Here is a 22,130-nt window from a genome sequence, read left to right as displayed (position 1 = left end):
GGATGAGAGAGATGGGGTGAGCAGACGGGGACTTACTAATGGGGGAGAGGAAAGAGAAGTGTGTTAATGTGCTGTTATCAGAGAGCAGTGTAAGACTAATTATGTCTGTGGGTCATCTAGTCTGATTCACAGAGCAGATGAGGCCCTGTATCGCTCACTGTGATTAACTTGTGCTTCATTACGTTCTACCTCACTCTGCCTCAACTTAACTTTATCTTTATCTCACTCTACCTCAACTCACCTCTCTCTAACTCAGCTCATCTCTCTACCTCAACTCATCTCTCTTTAACTCAACCCACCTCTACCTTATCTCACCTCTCTAGCTCAACTCACCTCTCTACCTCAACTCACCTCTACCAACTCACCTCTCTACCTCAACTTACCTCTCTCTACCTCAACTCACCTCTCTACCTCAACTCACCTCTCTACCTCAACTCACCTCTCTACCTCAACTCACCTCTACCAACTCACCTCTCTACCTCAACTCACCTCTCTACCTCAACTCACCTCTACCAACTCACCTCTCTACCTCAACTCACCTCTCTTACTCAACTTACCTCTCTCTACCTCAACTCACCTGTCTTACTCAACCCACCTCTCTCTACCTCAACCCACCTTTCGATGCTTCAACTCCCTACGTCAACTCGACTATCTTACTCAATTCACCTCTCTCTACCGCAACCCACATCTATCTACCTCAACTCACCTCTCTCTTCCTCAACTCACCTCTCTCTTCCTCAACTCACCTCTCTCTACCTAGCTCTACCTCAACCCAAAACGCTCTCTCTACCTCTGCTCCTCACTTATCGCACTACTTCGTTTTTTCTCAACTCGTGTATCTATACCTCTACTCCTGTCTCAAAATTGCTTCCATCTTTCTCTTCCCTTTTAGCTTTTCTGTACTTATGGATAGAGCTCAAAATAGGCTGACTGACTGGCTGACTGGTCACTGCTCAGCTGTGACCATGGTAGGATCAGTACTATGTCTGCACACACATCTGTTTACAGACAGCAGACTTTCACCCCACACACACACTATCACTACCAGTTGTCTCCTAGATATGTTTTTCGCTTTAGGCATCGATGCGTTTGTGAATGTGTACTTGCATGCTCTGCTTTACGTATTCTTTCATCAGTCTTTGTATGTGTTGTTCAGTGTGTGTGTGTTTTTTTGTGAGCGTCTAAATCTGTTGCTCAGCATGTATAAGTGTGTGTCCACATCATAATTTGAGTGTAGATCACTTCCCTTCTGGAGAAAATGCATGATTAAAGTTTACCTGCATGATCACCTACTGGAGCCAACACAAGCCTTCGATGAGCCTCCAGGGACTGTATGCGTGTGTGTTTGTGTCATCATTTATAAGAATATATGATTATTATGGATGTATGGATGGATTACACTAGCTCTTCTATAGTTGTTGGAATTGTCTTTGTGGCTGTCAGTATGTTGTTTTGCCTCAGTGATGTAACCAGTGTTTGGGGTGTCGTGATAACTCAGAGGTCCAAAAGAAGCAGGCTTCCCCCTGCATCTCTTCCACCCTCCTGGCGTTTACTCCTCTCAACTCTCTGTGACTCTATTGCTCTATCACTCACTTTCTATCTCACTTTCAGTTTCTCGCTCTTTCTCTCCCTCCCTCTCCCCTCTCTGTCTCTCTGAGCTCCCCCTGTCATCTAGACAGGCATGGCAGGACTCCATTAGGAGGGTTTTACTTGAAAGCGCTTGCTAGACGGTGAACTATTTTCCTTTCATCTGTGACTGTTGGCTTAGCATTAGCAGCTGTTAGCCTAGTGTTAGCACCCTTTTAGCCTTTGCTATAGCTAGCTTACGTTCTCCCCGGCCTGAGATCTAACATGAGTCCTCCCACACTCTGGCTCACACCAAGAATCAAAGGGCTATATTGGCATGGAAAATCTACATTTACCTTGCCAAAGGAAATTCCATTGCACTGCACTTGGTCTCCCTTCCGGTCGCAGGGTGCCACACATTTTACTGCCGTTGTCTTTGTGTGTCTCTGATCTGTGTGAAAAGGGCGTATCTGATATCCTGGTGCAGTTCACAGGAAGTTAAAAAAGTGTGCAGGGGGTACTTCTCTAGGGAGCCAGGTCTGTCTATTGCGTCCTTTCTCGCAAGGTTGTGCTCACTGAATCTACCTCGTCATGGACTTCCTCTGCACTTGGTCTGTCACGGTGGTCAAGTAGTCAGCCACTGTGTATTCTTTTTTTGAGGCCCAAAGAGCACTCCTTTCCAATTACTTGTTTTTGTTTCCACATAATTTGGTTTGATGTGTGGAGGCAGCCTTTGGGCTCTGTGAGCTGTTGTGTGTTGGTGTTAGTTCCAGAACCATCTGGCGTTTTCTATCTCTTGATACCAGATGTGATAAGGTGGGGGGTTCTCTGAGAGGAACTCTGTGCTCAGGGTCCAAAATAAACACATGCAACCTGCCAATGGTGGATAGATTGGACCATTTGGCAGGTACAAAAATTCAGGGTTACATACTTAAACAATTGCTTGGCTGGTAGATTTTTCCACCTTTGTCAAAAGATAACACAGAAAAGTTAATTCTGGACCCTGTTTGTGGTAAAAGAGGAGAGTCGGGTTTAGTACTAGGGGAGTGTTTGGGAGAAGGAGTAGGAGAATTCTCTCTCTTATCTCCCAAACTAGCTGGATGATGAGGCAGAAGATAAGGAACACCAGGCCCTCTCTCTCTGATTGATTAACTAGCGACCTCTGACCTCCTGCAGGGCGTTTTAATTGGCTGATGTATAATGAGAAGACAGGAAATGTTTTGGGGAACAGAGAGGGCGTGTGTGTGTGTGTGTGTGTGTGTGTGTGTGTGTGTGTGTGTGTGTGTGTGTGTGTGTGTGTGTGTGTGTGTGTGTGTTTGGATGTTTTAATAAGATGTAGGGGGTATCTAATTAGCTGATTTAGCATGCTGATATCACCTAAAGTGTGAGTGTTTGTGTAATCTTAGGTGAGAGTTATTCATGAAGGTTGTGTCCTGGTCCAAGATAAAGTTTCCCCACTGGTATGTTTTATACTGTCCTTGCAGGTCCACTGCTGTGTGTAATCGAAGGGTTTGTGTGTGTCAATAGAGCAGTTTATATGAGACTCTACGTAACCCTGGATTTACAACATCTATGAAAGCATAGATTCACATGCTTGGTTGCATGCTGTACAGCCATCTACATGCTACTGTCTTCCCACATACAACACTTTCCTTTTCTGAGTTTTTCCCCCTCATGTGGTTCTTTAATTCTTTCTGCATTCATCTTCATGCTCATGTTGTGTCCTTCCTCTCGCTTCGTCTCAAGACTCTGATGAGGCTGTACCAGCCCAGCCGCGCAGTAAGTTTATGTGTCTGTGTGTGTGTTAAAAATTCCCTTTGTGCACGCGCGTGTGTGAGAGAGAGAGAGCAACAGTGTGTGTGTTGTTTGCGTATTTTAATTTTGCGTGAGAGTTTTAAATCTGTGTGTGTGCCTGCAGTCCTCTATGCCAGTGTCCCAGAAAAACACCTTTTCTCTTTTTAATTAGAGTGTGGATGTTTGGAGTTAGACCAAGTCCACTGCCTTCACCCCACACCAACTCTCCTCCCCCTTCTTTGCTCTTTTTCCCTCTCCTCCATTTCCTCTCATCTATCTTCTCCTCGTGTTTTCCTCTCATGTCTTCGACTCTTCCTTCACTCCCTTTTTCTATCCCTACTGCTCTCATTTTGCTCAAATCTTTCTCTTTCCTCTCTTCTGCGATTTTCTCTGGACTCCTCCTCTTCCCACTTTCATCCGCTACTCTTCTCTGCTCCTCTCCTTTTCTCTCAACTGCTCTATCTTCCCGTCTTCCAAACTCCTCTCCCTGTGCCTATTTCATCCTCTCTTCTTCCCTCTTCCTTTCCTCCCATTCCTCTTGCTTCTATCACCCTCCCCTCTTCTTTATTCCTCTCCTCTCTATCCTATCTTCTCACCTCTCTCCTCTCCTCCTCCCCCCCTGTTCTCTCTCCTCCACTTATATCTTCTCTCATCTCCGCTCTCCCTTTTGGTCTTCTCCAGCTCTCTCCTCTCTCCCCCCCCCCCTTGCCTCACCACACAACATAATTAGAGCACTAGGCGATTACCCCGGTGCTCCTGGGAACCACATTTTGTTCTCTTAATCTGCTGTTTTAAATTATTAAAACCGACCGTGAACCGGCTCTCTGACCAGGCTCTAGAGAATCCTGCACACAGCAGAGTGGTGTGTGTGTGTGTGTGTGTGTGTGTGTGTGTGTGTGTGTGTGTGTGTGTGTGTGTATGCGTGTGGGTGTGCTTTCCCCTAAATGGCTTTGTTTTACTTCTCAATCTCATTGATCCCACACTCTCCCTCTCTTTCTTTTGCTGTCATTTGCCCCCCGCACTCCCTCCTCATAAAGAATCTGTCCTTTTGTACCAACTACACAAATTTTCTGGTGGCCTGTCCCAACCAACCAATTCTGAGACTGTATATTAATATCTGTATCAGCCAATCCTGAGCTTCTGTTATATATCACTGTCTATTAGAGCTAATCCAGAGCATCCCTGTTTATTAGCGTATGTTTCAGCCAACCCTGTGCATCCCTGTGTAATACTGTCTGTTTCAGTCAATCCTGTACGTCGCTTATAGATTACTTTCTGTTTGAGTCAATCCTGTACCTCAGTTATATATATCTTTCTGTTTCAGCTAATTGTTTGCCACCATTATATATTACTGTCTGTTTCAGTGATGTGATTTCACAACTATCCCTTTTTCTCCTTGCTCATCTTATATCGTGACATCCTGCAGTGACACAAGCAAGTGCAAACACACAAACACACATTCACACAGGTACGCAACCTCCCACACACGTGCACAGAAAAGCAAACACATACAAACTAGGGCTGGCCCTAATACATCATTTCAACCTTCGGATATTCGTTAGGTTTCCAAACGAATATCGGAATATTCTAACACAAAAAAGCAAAACAACAATGTCACATCAGTGGCTTTCGGATCCAGTCCTCAGTGGAGTTCGAATTGGTTATGGCAGAGCTTCAATGCAGCCTAAAAGTTTCTGAAGACGGTTTCGAAAATATGAGATTATCAATTATCACAAAGCAAATAGGGGGTTTGAACATTGTGCAAAGTTTTGAATACATTTCTAGGCAGGACTAGTGCTATTTACCCGCTGATAAATTAAACAGGCGCTATTGTGGGGGAGAGATCGCCATACACGTAGAAACACCGCTACCGGTTACTAAATAATCAACACATTGTTATTAGTAGGTAGAGTTTTTTGGTGTCTTTTGGACTTGTTTGAACGTTTGAGTAGTGTTCATTATTAATACCCTTCTTAAACTAAATGCGCTCCGATGGACGGGGTGGTAATTGCAAACCTAATACAAACACACAAAGAAAAGCACACACTGCATAAACTTGCACTCAAAACATACACACCACATATAAACACCCACACACACAGGTGACACACAGGCACACAAACACACATTTGCGCGCACGCACAAACACACACGCCAGCACGAACGCTCTCTCTCATGCTCTCGCGCTCGCTCTAATTCGGCAACCATTAACCAACCTAACACATACATTTTCACACATGTTCATTGCAGCCCGGATATCCTTCAGCGCTTGTGAGGGTGATCGTGTGATAATGATAAATCATGTGTTAATGATGTCTTAATGACCTGTCTGTGTTCACACTCACACATCTAGCACTGCTGGAGTCTCCCTATCAATATCCAACCATACAAGAATATCTCCCATCAGTCTAGTTTATCACTGTAGCGGCCACGTTATGATAATAATAGTAGTTACAAACACACACACACACACAGTTGAAGTAATAATATAATTCATAATGTTAAAAGAAAGGCATGGTGATTGACTCCCAGACGAAAGGTTCTGAGTTTGAACTCCAATGCACGCTGACTAGCTGCAGGCGTCCCTGAGCGAGCTGCGCTAACCCCCACCAGCTCAGAAATCACTTTAAAAAATCAAAAGGTATACAAGAAAAATAAAGGGAGCCATAGTAAAAGGCAGGACCCTGTGGTTTTGAAACCAACATCCCCCTGCTCTGCCTGTAAATGTGCAGTATATATTTAGATTGGTGAGATGTGGATCGAATTGTGTGAGTATAACCTTGCTCTTCTCCCTGCCCACAGCCAGGAGAGAAGAGGAGGACCTGGAGGACCGTAAACCACTGAAGAAGAGAATCAAGGAGCTCAAAGTTCTTGAGCCCAAGATCGCTCAAAACCTCTGTAAGTGGTTGCTCTTCTCCGCGCTCTCTCTCCTCCCTTTAGACTAGGGAGGTTTCTGTCTATTTACCACCCTCTACCCTCTCTTTCCCCTATGTTGTCCTCATTTATATCCTCATCCTACTTTCAACCCTTCCTCTCTTTTCACTATATCTGCCCTGTTTTATATATTTCATCGCCCATATGACATCATCTGTACACATACCTCTCTGCTTCATTGTCTTTCGGTCTCTGAGTACTAATTCTCTCTTACACACGTACACACCAAACATGAGCGACAGAGCGTGATAGAGGGAATGTCTGTGTGTGATGTCATTGTTCCAGCCAGCCTGATGTCATGACTTTAGAGATACAGTAACTACCATGTAATGAGTGGAAGCGTCCCCATCAGTAAATGGATTACTGTTGATGGCTCTAAAGCTGCCACAGCTCCCACACCCCAAAGCCCTCTCACCCAGCCAACTAACAGCCAATCCCCCTCCTATCTCCGGCCGATCCATGGGCCGGAGCTCTCAGGCCAACTGCTGTAACGGCCCTGCTAATAGTCCGATCACATTGCATTGACAAATTGTTCTGCCCACAGCATTTGCATTTATATTTGACTTTGACTGAGTTTTTACATTATTCCCAATGGATGTGTATGTGGGAAAATGTAATGTATCACCACTTGCATGTAACATAACCTGATATTAATTTATTTTCAGTATTGTATTTTACTTATTCTTATACACACAAATCCGGGTGCACTTTTATTAGTGATCTGCCAAAATGTGTTCTTGTAATTGTTCTCTCCCAGTGTGAAAGGGTTCTTCTACTCTTCCTTTCTCTCTCTCTCTCTTTCTTTCTCTCTTTCTTTCTTTCTTTCTCTCTCTTTCTTTCTTCTTTGTCTGGCTTCATCTCTTTTTTTCTGTGTGTGTGTGAGTGTGTGTGTGTGTGTGTGTGTGTGTGCCTGTATGTGTTTACAATTTTTTCAAATTTCTCTTTATGTATATCTCATCTCATGATGGCTGCAAATAAACGTGAGCTTTGAATTCCAACTGATCTTTCTCTCCCTGTACAGCGATCTTTCTGGGCTCGTTTCGTATGCCTTACGAGGAGATCCGCAGGATGATTGTGGAAGTGGATGAAGAACAGCTGACTGAGTCCATGATCCAGGTACAACCGTACCTCCCCTTGTTCCTGATGTCACGACCCCGTTGCCCTCAGTCTATCTGTAGGCATCCTCGAGCAAGTTGCCCCTAACCCCTGCCTATCCTTATAGGGATACGCTGTGCGTTCTTTACATTGGCATTACCCACATTTAACACGGGTTGTTTGATTCCAAATTAGTCTATTGTGGTTCTGCGCTGACAGGTTACCTTTGTGCAGACTACCCAGCCAGAGGCAGTAAATAATATAATAGGACCAGTGCCTCATCACTGTGCAGAAGATGTGCAGAATTATCTGTGTGTTTGTAGAAACGGATTTACAGATATCTCTGCGTGACACTGCATGTGTCTGCTAATTAACAACATTCTAATATTGCTGTTGGCAATAGTGGTAGCAGTATAAGTAGCAAGGTAAAATGGTATGAGGTAGTCACTGAAAAGCATATGATAATGATAATATATATTAGTTATATTATACCAATATGGCTATTCATTCTTGATATTTTTTTTCTGTATTAATTATACTACTGTTGATTTTCATAATATTTATTTGTATTTATGATATAGTATATTATAATATATTATATTATAAATATAATAATCATAACATATAATGAAAAGTACTATAATGTCTTGAAAAAAATTCCTCTTTTTCATTATTAATACTTCCTCAACCTGATTTGTATTTATTATTACTAATAATATCAATATTAGTTTATATATATAAATATTATTAATAACAATATATATTCATATTCCTATGGTGAAGCAGTCCTAATACTATATGAGATTAACATTATTAATAATAATATATTAATATTCCTATGGTGAAACAGTCCTTATACTATAATATTAATATCATTAATAATGATCCATTAATATTCCTATAGAACCTGGTGAAGCACCTTCCAGAACAAGAGCAGCTGGCAGCGCTGGCTAAGTACCAGCAGGAGTATAGCAGCCTATCAGAACCTGAGCAGTTTGTTTTGGTGGTGAGCACACGCACACACGCACGCACACTCACACACGCACGCACACACACACAATCACACATACAGGCACACAGATATGCTTCAGTATGTTTAGCTAAATGCTGTGCTTTGTTTATCACATCAACCCTCACAGTTCCACACACACACACACACACACACACACACACACACACACACACACACACACCTGCAATTTCACAGTGTATCCCGTTGCATTTCTGTTTAACAAACAATGTAAATTGGTTTAATTTGTATTTAAATCACTTGTGTTTAATCAAATCAGCAAAGAGTTGGCCAAGTGGTTGTTTCGGTAGCTCTCCCTTGCCTGTCTCAACCACTCTATGTGTCTCTATCTTTCTCTCTTCGTCTTTTCCTCCAAATCCCTTTCTCTCTTGCTTTCTCTCCATCTCTCTCCATATATTTCACTATCATCCTCCAATCCCGCTCTCCCTCACCCTTTCTCTTTCTCCTACTCTCCCTCTCTCCCCTCCATGTCTGCCATCTCTTTCCATATTTTTCTTTTTGTCTCTCAATCCCTGGGGATCAAACCTGGTACTACTTGTCAGGGAGTACACCTTAACCACTGCCACCAAAGCACTGCAGCATTTCGGATTTTGCTCTTCAGAAACTGGTGCCTAGTTATCCCTGGACAGTTAAATCTGCGCCAAATTGTTGGCAACTTTTGAAAAAGCCATTTCTAATTATATTATGAAGGAACATATTGTCAGCCGATCCGAATGACTGGAGGTTTGATCCCTGCTTTTCCTAGCAGATGGACACATACTGTCAGAGCAGAGAGCAGGAGGCCAGACACACAAACAAGAGTCTCATCAAAGAGAAACAAACACTAAGCCAGAACCCCCCCTGGCCCAGTGTCTTCGTGCTGCTCGGATGTATCGCAGCTCTTGTTCCATATCCTGAACACCTCTCCCTCAAAGGGAATTTGACATTCTGCTGCTCGGAAACCACCACCACCGACCTTTCTTCTTCTCTGCTCTCTAAGCTGCCGTGTTCAGACTGGTCTGGCCCCTAGCTGGCGTTGGCAGTAGAACACCCCTACCAGCCCCACCACCCCCAGTGCTATCATATCCACCACCTCCAGTGTCCCCACCACAACGGTGGTAGAGAGCAGCATAGAGGACCAGCTAGCCTGTCCACTCCAGAGCGCTGGCAGTGAGAGCTGTACTCAAGCATTCTTTGTGCAAAAGAACAAGAAAAGAAAAGGCCACGGGGTCAAAAGGGGAATAGGTTTATAGAAACTTAATCAGAAGGCTCTACACTAGAGGTGTTCCTACTCCTCACAGGAGATGAACCTTCATCATGTGTTCTTCAGCCCTAGAGCCGTTCCTACTCAATGCAGGAGAATAACCCTAATCATGTGTTCTTCAGTCCTAGAGCTATTCCTACACAATGTAGGAGAATAACCCAAAACATATAATCTTCAGGCTAGTGCTGCTCCTTCTCAACCCCGGAGAATAACCATAATCATATAATCGTCATTACTAAAGCTGTTCCTAATAAACACATGAGAATAACCCTAAACACATTATCTACAGTCATACAGCTGTTCCCGATAAACACAGGAGAATAACCCTAAACATATGATCTATAGTCCTAGAGCTGTTCCTACTCCACACAGGAGATTAACCCTAATCATGGGTTCTTTATGGCCTGCTGACATATTAACATAGCTTCTGCTGTCCATCTAGAGGTACTGTACCTAACATGACAACTGGGACAAGGCAATTATGGTGATGATGGTGGATGTGGTGGTGGTGGTGGATGAGGTTGTGATAACATTCAGAACACCCCACCTAGAGACCCCATTAGCTTCCACCCCAGCAGTCCTCTTGATCCCAGACACTGCTTGCTGAATGACAGGCAGTGGGGGAGGGCTGATGAGTTCCAAACTTTGCTGCCATGCTAAAGAGAAGCGGGTGTATGAATAATTCTGTTTGGTATGGCCTGTGGTAGCAGTACATGTCAAACACACGCCTGGTTGGCGGCCGTTTGATGGCCGCTCTTTCAAGTCAGATGCTAATGGAGCTTGACAACTCAGGGTGACTATGTTTGGGTTTTTGCGCTTCCAAAATATTTACTTGAACCAGTTGAATGTTCTGTGCTCCGTCTTCAAAGTCTCACTTTCCTTGACTCGTTCTGGCTCTTTGTCACTCTATTTGGTATTTGGCCTATTTTGCTATCTCTTTCCATCTCTCTTTTCCTCTCTTCTCTCCTTTCATTTCTGTCTGTCTGTCTGTCTGTCTGTCTGTCTGTCTGTCTGTCTGTCTGTCTGTCTGTCTGTCTGTCTGTCTGTCTGTCTGTCTGTCTGTCTGTCTGTCTGTCTGCCTCCCTCCCTCCCTCCCTCCCTTCCTCTATCTCCCTCCCTCCCTCCCTTCCTCTATCTCCCTCTCTGTCAAACTCCCTGGCCCAGCGGGGAAAATACACACACACACATAAACCCAGCCACATAGTAACACACACACACACACACACACACACACACACACACACACACACACACACACGGACGAATTGGCAAAATACCTTCATCTCTTTTTGCTCTATTAGTGGCTCTGGCTATAATGAAGACTGAGGTGATCTGGAATTCCCTGAGGTTTTGCTCCTCTCCTCACACTGCCACACACTCATTATTGCACCTTTTCTTACCTTCTTTCCCACAGTGCTTTTCCAGCCATTGCCCCAGTTCTCTCTCTCTCCATTTATTTTGTGGCGGAACACGCTCTCAGTAACTCTCTGACTAGCTGCTTGATGACATTACAGTATCCCGGATTAAACTTTGATCCAGGCCAACTCTCTGCCACACAGCCAGCTGTTGTCCACAAACCCACACGCCCCCGCACTTGTGCGCAGGCACACGTACACACTGTTGTAGGCAGGCCATGGGTCCAATGCAATATTTTCCAATTTGCTGTAATTGTGTGAGAGTGGTAATCCAATGCAGCCCATTGTATATTCCTCCGCCTCCTCCGCTTCTGTTTGCTGACCTATATGGAGAGCACCTCTGTAATTACCCTAGCAGACCTGCTGTCCAAATCAAATCAGTGGCACCACGCGTGACCAGGGCCCAGCCTCACTGGCTTAGCACGCCTCGATACCTTCCACACTCCATCAAGGGGGTAGACCCGTGGAAAGGGCTGGAAAGTTTGCATTAGTCAGACAATTTCTAAATTTTTTGAGGTATTTATTCTCTTAATACACTCTTCTCTTATCTCTTTAGCCTTCTCATCTTTCATGCTGACCTTCTCTTAAGATTCAAATTGTTTGTCTTTCTTGCTTTCTGTATATGTGTCTCACATGTATCCCTTTCTCTTCCTTTTGTCACTAGATATCTACATCTAAAGTAAAAAAATGTCTGAATTCAAAGGACTATATTGGAATGAGAAAAAATACATTGCAGAAGCCCACCACATAATATATTTTCTATTCATTTTTTTTAATGTCAACTAAAATACGTGAAGACAGGATGAAAGAGCGTATGCTTTTCCAGGGAAGGGTTTCAATAAGCCATAACAGTCCTCTCCCTCCCGTCTTCCAGATGAGCAGTGTCAAGAGGCTGCGCCCTCGCCTCAGCCACCTGCTCTTCCGGATGCAGTTCGAGGAGCAGGTATCAAACCTGCGGCCCGACATCCTGGCGGTGAGCGCAGCGTGCGATGAGGTGCGGAAGAGCCGCTCGTTCAGCCGTCTGCTGGAGCTGGTGCTGCTGCTGGGGAACTACATGAACTCCGGCTCCCGCAACGCCCAGTCGTACGGCTTCGACCTCAGCTCCCTCTGCAAGGTGAGGGCCAGCCCAGCTCTGCCGTGACCCTGCCAGTTCAGTATCTACACCGCACTGTTGACTCATGGATACAGCATCTCTGTGTACAGTTGTTATGGGTACCGTATGGTGGGACATGATCCCTAGTAGTGGTGGACGATCAATCAATAATAATATTTACCGCGATAACGGTGATGTGTTTTTTTTTCATAAAATGTCTGGTATTTCAATCAACTTTTAACGGCATCAATCACTGAAGCGGCATAGAGCCATGAGTCAGTGCAATGCGTTAAAGCAGAATACAAAAGGCAACGTCAGTGCGTGATCGCCAGGGCTACGGCTTGGGGGCGTTGCTCTGGCGCCTGGGGGCGTTGCTCTGGCGCCTGGGGGCGTTGCTCTGGCGCCTGGGGGCGTTGCTCTGGTGCCTGGGGGCGTTGCTCTGGCGCCTGCAGGCGTTGCTCTGGGGGCGCACTGTTTGAGATCATATATTCCATGTTTTCTCTGCTGGCTTCCGCCTTGTTCTCATGCCACCGTGGCTAGGCAGGGGCCCCTATCACTGGGTGGATCAAAGAGGCCATTGAGTGGGGACTATTCATGTTTTGAAAGGGAAAGCTGCGTGTGATTGAGTTCCATCATCCTCCAAGATAGACCACAGCGCTACAGCCCATCAGAGCAGGACCCCACCGAGTGCTTTGGTCTCCTTCTTCAGATGCCCACGCCAGATAGCAGGCAAACAGAAAATAAGGAACTCTCATGGCATGTAGGCCTGGCTGTGTGCCCTGTATGGCAACAATCCAACACTGATCCCCAGTTTTGGGGGTGCACATATTACCCCCCTCAGGGGGAACCTGAGCAGGCTCCAGGGGGTACTTGTAAAGTTTTGAATCTGCTTTGTCATACCTAAATACAAATTTCAAATTCAAATGTTGACTTGTTGACAATGTTGTACATATTTGGAAAGCCCAGGCAACTACAATATTAATCCTGTTAAAGATTATAGTATACTATTAGTTCAAAGCAAAACATTGGTGGTTTTGGGCTGTAGGGGCACACAAGATCGTAAAGCTCTGGAAAACACTGCCCTTACGCACCATAATGATGCACATTATAGAGGTATGCAATAACGCTATTGACCAACGACAAATTATCTAAAATGGTAGATAAGGTGTCATATCCCCCCTACACACATACACACATGTATACACTCACTTTGTGAAGTGCTTTGGGTGTCTGGAAAAGCACTATTGAACTGTTATGAATGATTCTAATTGAATTGCTTGCCTTTCATCAGAAACAAATCATCTTGTCCTCCCCTCAAACAAGTTATTCTGATTGGGGTCATTCGGTCCAAGTGGGCTCAACATTCTGCCAAATTATAACGCTGATAGGCCTGATCTACCTAGTTTAGCGCTAGATGCTATTATCAGATCACATTTGTTCAGCCAATCTCAAAGTTCCTGTGAGGCATGTGTGTCAGTTAACAGTTACCAGTGTAACTGGTAACTCGCTCTCTCCCTAAATCCACACATCGAGGCATCCGCCTCGAGGCGTTCTCTCTTGTCAGAGGAGAACGTCTGGGAACAATATGAGACTGAAAAGCCTGTAACAACGTTTGAAACTAAGCTAAGGCATTAAGTCGACTGCTCTCACCCATCGTCTGATTATTCAAACTACACCCTTCTTTGTCTTGTTACCTCACTAATATCTAATTGCAACAGTGCAGATTATCTGAATGCGACTTTATTAAAAAATTGCATTTCTGGGCGAGGGGGGGGGGGAGAGAGAGGGAGAGAGATCCTAATCCAGAGGAACAGGGCTTGGCTTGGGTTACATTATGACTGTAGACACTCTTAACTGCAGTTTCCACAGTAACAACCTGCCCAGCCATCCATCATTGTCAACGCATTGTGCTGTGGGACCGCTTTGCGCAATCGCCCCAGAGCTCCCACATCCATAGGGTTTGTCATCGCCAACACAACCATAATGGTTGTTAGTCATTATGGTCTACTGTCATCCAATATAATCTCATTACCATCCCCGCCACCTAAAGATCCTTTTGATTAATGTTTGCACGTTCGTTTTCATGAAGTCGTGCTCATTTTCATGAAATTTAGATCCTTTTCAAGGCTTTGCTTTCTTTTTTATGTTTGCTTTTAAAAGCCTCCCTAACCCTCTCCAAAATGCTCTCATACAAAAGCCTTGACGCTGCCTGAATGGCATCATCCGACGCCAAGCGTGATGTCGGCTTCCTGTTTTGCCTGAAGATTGACAGCTTAATTCCATGCGTTACAACATGGCGAGAAATTGCGCCGACGCAAACCAGCACAAAAGAAATCTCATTGTCAATTATGATTACCATTTATCTAAATTCAGAAAAACTTCCTTTTGTGCGTGAGCACTTGATGCTTTTGAAAAGCAAGCCTATTCAATAAATAAATAGGGAACAAAATAGAGGAGAGGAGTAAGAATGTGTTTGATTAGAGGAAGTAATACAAACATGATTAAACGCAGCGGGAGGGAGTTGTCCAGGGAGTACCAATGGATCACCTGGAGAGAGCAACTAGGCAAGGCGCTAGGCTCCGCTCCACAGGGGGCCGAGAGGCCTCCGAGAGATGGCGTTATGCTCTGAGAGACACGAGAATAATTTGAATGAAAACACCATAAGATATGTATCTGTTTGTTTGGCAAACGTAGCGGGAGCGCAAGGCACGGGCAATGATGTTTTTGTTTGGATGTTTTGGTGGGAGGATCGTGTGTGTATCTGCGTGTCTGCATGTGTTTTTCTTAATGTTTATAATGTAGATCATTTAGATTCAACAATTACTGTAAAAAACATAGACATAAGACAGAGGGCATATACTAGATTTGCTCTGTGAAGATGCTTATAAATATGCTTTGTGTAATCCAGCCAACAGTCTGAGGTAGCTAGAGTTTGTCTAGTCAATACTAGAGTCCATACTAAGTCTAAGGTGGCTATAATTAGTCAACATTAAGTCTAAGGTGTCTGAAATTAGTCAACACTAAGTCTAAGGTGGCTATAATTAGTCAACACTAAGTCTAAGGTGGCAATAATTATAGTAAGTTTATGTACTGACTTAGTCACAATATGTCTAAGATAGCTAGAGTTAGTCAAAACTAAGTCTTACGGTAGCAAGAATAAACCTCAACACTTGGTCTAAGCTAGCGACAGTTTGTTGCTACCTTATTAAGCACTATGTCTAAGGTAGGAAGAGTTGGTCAACATTCAGTCTAAGGGAGCTAGACTTGGTGATGCTACTTTAGGGTCAGCTACCAACAGAATATACTACAGAAAACATCCAAGATAATTGTCAGGCTACTCCCTTGTATGGTTTGTGCATTTGTGTTTATTTGATTTTTTCCATTTACTTCCTCAATGTGGAGGAAGCCTGAAACTCAATCACTTCATGGCCATTCATGTGTCATCCGTATGCCGCACATGACAAAAAACTTTGTGTGTGTGTGTGTGTGATACAGCTGAAGGACACCAAGTCAGCTGACCAGACAACCACTCTACTCCACTTCCTGGCGCGGGTGTGTGAGGAGGAGTTTGGTGACGTGGGGAAGTTTGTGGAAGAGCTGGAACATGTGGACCGAGCCAGCAGAGGTAATAACACATCACGTATCAGTATAACAACCGTTTCAAACCAACTGTTTTAAGAAGTGTTAAAAGAAAAGACAAAAGATACAAAGACATTTTGAAAAAATGTATTTTGAACGTCGCAACAGAAACTACAGGACAGTACAGGATAAGGGTAGGCAAAATAAAGGATGTACCACATGTTTCATTTCACGATAAAACTGGGTTTGCATAAAAGCCCCAGGGAAGCATAATAACCTGACCCATTTGTGGTTGGAAATGAATGGAGATGGTAGGCTGAAGTTAAGTATTAAGTCGAATGAGAAGGACGTAAGACAGATGCATATGACACCATGAGTGTTCAGGTGTGTGTGTGTGTGTGTGTGTGTGTGTGTGTACACGCCTGTGGATGTGTTATTTTTGTTGCTGCTACTCGGTCCAAGCGCTGGTAGTGCAGTCGCATTATGCGGCCCTTGGATGTCCTCGTCACAGGTCAGGTATCTGTGGCCTCTCCCCCCTCGGGAAGGTAGAAAAGAGGGTTCAGTGGAGCTCTGCGGTAGTGATGTTGTAGCTCTGATGATGTGAGGATAACAGGCTCCCCTCTGCTTCCTCTTCCATCCGCCATTGGTTGGTTTCAGCTCACCCCTTCGTTTCTCTCCTCTCCGTTTCGTCCCCCCCTCTGACTCACGGTCTTTGTGTTCCCCAAGCGAGAGAACACATTTGCATGTGCAAAGCCTATTTTTTCTTCCTGAGTCGTCAGGCTGCATTTTTTTCCTTTTCAGTCTTGTCGTCGTCGTAGGATGACACAAATTTCTTATTTTCTCCGGCATTGATGTGTTTGCACGCCTCGCTTTTCTCCTTTTTATTTCACATTTCCTTTCATGAATTTGGGGATTTGTGTTTTCTTGTTTTGTTTAGTTTTTGTTTCATCATTGCTGACAGCCATTTGAGCACATCTGAGGCACATCATAAAGGCTGTGCCTCTGGTCTGTCAGGATGCTAAACAGGGACCTGCGGAACCTGACCCACGCACGGCAGGGCTCGGGTGCCGGCGAAAGCCCTAATGATGTGCTGCTTGCTCGTCCTAGCCTCTGGCGTTTGGCTCTGTCTCTCACACCACACTTCTGTTGCTCATTACAGAGACCAGGGACATGTGGAAGGGACAATGTTTAGTTCTTCTTACCAACACCAGCACTCGTTGGGCAGGGGAAGGGGACATCATTTTGTGCTCCATACCAACACCTGATCTGACCAGAGGTATTAGACATAGTTTAGTCCTCCATAATTGGGTATCCAGCAGTCCTACGTTGTTATCGTAAAACTTCTGGGGGGAGACGGCACAGAGCCTGGGCCGGAAACCTAAAACTGTAAGGGGCAGTGACGTCTTGTTCCCTCTTGCGTATTAGATGTTCTGCCAAAAAAAACGAATTTGCGTGAATGGATGAAGTGTTCAAAGGTTTTTTCTTTGTATTTTGCGAGTGCTGGCCGAGTTTAGGTTCACCAATTACACGCTTTCAGATCCCCGCCTTGAACATCATGATTGGTTCAAATATATGAAGCGAAAGAAAGGGAAGCAACCCGTTCAGCCAGATTTGAGTTTAGACCTAAGAGTTTAGGTTATTCATCTAAAGTCTCATTTGGGAGAGTAATCCTCCATACCAACACCAACTCTGATTGTGCAGGGGAAGGGATCATGGTTTAGTTCTCTATACCAACACCTGCACTGGGCAGGGAAGGCAGCATAGAGTTCCTGCTCTGTTTGGGCTTTTTCCTTTGTCCTTTCTGCTGTGTCGTTCCAACCATTATTTTTCAAGGCATGGAAGGAATTCCTTTTTGTACCTTACAAAAAGTCTTCCCTTCGTTCTCCCTGCCTTTGTCTGTCCACCTCTTTCCCTTCATTCCTCTTTCATTCTCCATGTGTTTCTCTCCCAATAACTTCATCTTGCTGTCAATCTTAAGCTCTCTCTCGCTGTAGCCCCAGACCCCATTCTCTCTCTTTCTACCTCACCACCTCGCTCACCCTTGTGCTCAGTGGGTTTGGTAGGGCAATTACACATACTTGTTTTCTTTCAAGCTGCTGAATGCATGTTGCTGTGGAGACAAGCCAGACATACAGATGTTTTCTTTTTCACAACCAGAATCTGTTCTGCACGTTACTCCTCAAAAGTCAGTGTCACCGCTGGACGTCCCTGCTCCTGGCACAGTCTACCTCACACCAATGGTGCAAAGTACACTTCTTTCAAAACCTGTACAAAGAACACACCTGTACAAAGTCATCTTCATACAGTAATAGTTTTTCCTGGATAAGAATGGGTTTGTCTTGTTGAGGCTCTTGATTTCAAAATGTGTAAAAATAGTTATATATCGATTCACTCATTACAAGTATGTATCTGCTGGTTGATTAGTTGATTCTTTGTTCTTCTTTTTTTTCTATCTATTCATTAGATTATGATGTACTAATGTTATTATTCAAGAAGTGGAAACTGAAGTGAGCTGAAGTACCACATAGGAATTAAAAGAGGGGCACATACATTGGTCTTGCATGTTTGTATCTGGTACCACAGAATTACATTGGTGCCCATTGGTCTCCAAATTCTTTCTGAAAGCATGACTTGCAAGTGTTTTTGGTTGCAGTGTGGACTGAAGCCGATGGCTCTTCCCTTCATACTCAGTACAGTTTATTTTCAGTTATGTTGAAATTTTCTGTGATGCAGTACCAGATTTCACCTCTCTTCCCCACTATCATTTGAGATACATTAAGAATTGATCTGTTCCAAAAGATAGCGTTCTGCTTCTCTGTACCTGTCGAATTCCAGTTTTTTCTGAAACCATCCATAAATTAAGGTAACTTTCGGAACAGTTTTCTCACCTCACCAGTTTCCAGTGTTGTGTAGCAAATTATATTTAAGCAGAAATGACACCTGCATATAAATGTATTCACCCCTTCGGTATATTTCATTGATCCTTTCAAAGAAATGCAGCAGGGGTTATACCAAATGACTATGGCTCTACACAGAATGCTTAGGAATTATATTCTTTAACTGTCCAGCCACACCCAATGTTGTAAGCACGACAACATGCAGTTCGGAATGCAGGCTAATGATGGGACGCATCTTTTTCAGATGGCTACCTTTCTATTAGACAGCTTAACATTGGCTGAAGTCGGGAATCGCTTTGTTTTTTTCCCCTGTTATGTCCCCTTATATACCCATCGCCCAGATGATCCAGCATGGATGCCACATGTGAGTCAGTGTGTGTGCGGACGCTTTCCACTCTGTCATGTTGACGGCACAGCGGGATGGCGGCAGTAATAAGGAGATGTCAATGGGGGAAGTGACCTCTACAAATAATCCTATCATTATTCCAGTGAAGCCTGCTATATCTGTAGTCCTTCTAGACCGCTGGGCTTACTGGGCCCCAGCACTCATAAAGATCACTCACTCCAACACAGAGCTAAAGGCAGGAGTGGGCTCACAGTGTGCCCACACTATGGTTTACTTATTCCCTGTACAGCTGACAACTTTATACCCTTAATTTACTTATTGCCGCACTATATCCAATGATGCTTAGGAGTTTTGATTTTCATCAGATTCATCCAATAAATCTTGTGACAATACATCTAACGCAGGTTTATTATTTTGCAAGTAATTTGGTGTCCAATTTCCCTACCTTACTTTGTCCCTAAATAGTTTTCTTTAAACTAAGTATTGTCGCTATAAAGCCTGAGGGAATGGGGGAACAAGTGAACGACTTTCGACACAGCCTTTGTTTCGTTCCTCCAACATGGCAAGCATCTCTCCTCTCCCTCTCCCTGAACAAACTGTTCCACTCTCGCCCAGTGAATATCCGTGATACTGAGGACAATCACAGTTAGTTTGTTTTCCATTTCCCACTTCCACTGTACCAAGTCAGATCCTTTGACTGGGTACCTTAGAGGCCTCTCCACAGGGTGGCTCCCGGCCCCCAGCTCTTTCGAAGGCATCTGATTGGAGGGTTGGAGGGGAAGAGTGGCTATTTCAACTCCCTGGCTCGCCCACTTTCTCCCTCTTTCCAGCCATCCATCCATCATCACGGGGCCATAATCACTCCGATCAGCACACTGCCCATCTGCTGTCCTCCCAACGGGCCTTCCGAGAGTCACAGGATATTGGTATCCTGCTGTCCCAGAAGGCCTTGCTTCTGGGGGGAGAGAGACATGGATGGATAGGTGCAGTGAGAGAAAGATATAGAGAGACTGGTAGATGTAGAGATAAACTTATTGTGGTCCATAAGGAGAGGAGGGGAAAGAGAGATTGACTACTTCATATAGTGAAAGAGAGAGAGTACTTGATAAAGCAGGAGATGGGCTTCTTGATGAAAAGAGAGAGGTAGTGTGAGACTTCTTGATAAAGAGTGGATAGACTGGATATGGAGATGGAGAGATACCTAGCTAGATAAAGGGAGAGAGACACAGAGATAGATAGAGAGCCCCTAACGGAGAGCTAGGGAGAGGGAGAGAGAAGGTTTAAATGGAAATTATGGATCTGAAGTACGACTCGAGGCTTTGTTTTAGTGTGTACTTTAAAGATATGTCAATAATATCCATTATGTCTTTGTCTGGTTGGGTTAGCTGAGTATGTGGATATTGTATTATGTGTGTGAATATTGTGTGTGTGTGTGTGTGTGTGTGTGTGTGAGACAAGGGTGTGTGTGGATAATTGATTATCCAATCAAGTCTTGTGATTGATTTTGTGCCGTTGCCCTTTCAGCTGCTGCTAATAATATGAACTAGAAGTAGTTCTTTATGCTAAATGATCTTTCATCAGTTTAAATGAAGTATTGCTGCTGCCCGCGTTCACTTTGTATACATGTTCTTTCTCTTTCCCTAATTTAGATAATGCCTCCTGCATAAAACAGTTGCATAGGGTATTCCCTCATTTCAGGTACCAGTCTCTGTTCCTGTCCATTTACTTGTCCACTTTCCCTTGGAAATGGTTTGCCAGAAATAGATGGTAGGATATCGCAGTGTTTGACTCCCCACTGAAATGTACAGGGTTTGATCCCCAATATCCACAGCCTACCTTTAGGCATTCTTGAAATGCCTAAGGGTCTTTGTCAACATAGCATTTCCTTCCAGCAGAAATGCGCCGGCATGGTGTTGGGAAGCACTGGAAGGAAGCGTTTCAGTGCTGAAGATATCCTGCTGCGTCCCCATGTTTTGTTTTGCGTTATTGTTTCTATTACGTCTAGCCAGTTTAGCATTGCTTAACATCGAAGCGATGAATTCTTATTGTACATCCATGAGTGATAAGCAGCCTATGCATACACAAATGTTGCTTTTTTGATCTTCGGAGAAACACTGTTGAGGCTTTCATTTACATGTAAACACTGACGAGGGTTGGTTGCAGATATTTGTTCATTAGGTAGGTATTAGAATCTCAATTCAGTATTAGAATATTCATTGTTTTGTTTTTGTGAAAATTATGACAAAAACTAAAATATTAATGTTTTTAAACATCAATGGATATTTGGGGACTAGGGTTAGTAGGCTACATTTCATCTGAGAATCCTAGTGATAAAATAGATCTGTATGGGCACTAGACGTCCAAGAATGCCTCCCGTCAATGCTTCAGTTGAAGTAATGGCAATCATTTTCAGAATGGCTATGTATGGGATGATGATAAATTATCGTTAGTTAGTTTTGGATATTCAAAATGTATTTGAATATTCCAGTTGCACTTTGACAGCTGCCATCTAGTTTGAGGATACTCAGGCTATTAATTTCGGCAGCCATCAGGGCATTACTCGTTTTAGAAGGGATTTAATAATGATATTAATAACTTATTCAATGTTCAAACGAATAGAACAGGGAGAGGTGTTTCTCCATGCTTGGCAAGTCTCATTTCAAGTCTCACCCCCCCCCCCCACCCCCACTAGTCCTTGCCTCTAAATATCACTAGTCCTGTTGTGAAATTGATCCAAAACTTCAATTTTCAAACGTCCTATTTGCTTTGTTATAATTGATAATCTCACTCTTTGGAAACCGTCTGTGTTTAGAAACTTTAAGGCTGCATTTGAAGCTCGTAACTCGGATGAGTTGATCCGAAAGCCACTTATATTTTAATAAAGAAATTTGCAAAACAACAAAAACACATTTGTTTCACCAATAGAACCAATTCGTTCAGTTGATTAAAAACCAGATTCTGCAGCAGTGGTCTACGCCATCTACGTTTACAGGCAGTGAAAGATGGACTTTTTTTCGGTGAAACGAATATCTGAATCTTGAAATTAGGTATTCAGGCCAGTCCTACAACCTACTATTTTCCAAAATGTAATCTTTGTTTGACAGTTGATAAGATGTGATTGTGTGACTCGGAACAAGC

At 43.8% G+C, this 22,130-nt stretch overlaps 1 protein-coding gene across 1 annotated transcript in view; it reads left to right on the top strand.

Moving 5' to 3' along the window:
- Positions 1 to 22,130, top strand: part of LOC307076202 (protein diaphanous homolog 3-like) — a 217,329-nt gene that overhangs the window by 104,233 nt on the left and 90,966 nt on the right. Inside the window, exons 17-21 of the mRNA XM_079737096.1 lie at positions 6,163 to 6,258; positions 7,316 to 7,410; positions 8,294 to 8,395; positions 11,952 to 12,191; positions 15,666 to 15,795. Coding sequence (XP_079593222.1) covers positions 6,163 to 6,258; positions 7,316 to 7,410; positions 8,294 to 8,395; positions 11,952 to 12,191; positions 15,666 to 15,795 — 663 coding nt within the window. The remainder of the gene's footprint in view (positions 1 to 6,162; positions 6,259 to 7,315; positions 7,411 to 8,293; positions 8,396 to 11,951; positions 12,192 to 15,665; positions 15,796 to 22,130) is intronic.

Source organism: Pollachius pollachius, assembly GCF_949987615.1.
Source record: "Pollachius pollachius genome assembly, chromosome: 5".
Lineage (NCBI taxonomy): Eukaryota > Metazoa > Chordata > Actinopteri > Gadiformes > Gadidae > Pollachius > Pollachius pollachius.
This window is presented reverse-complemented; position numbering and strand designations above follow the sequence as displayed.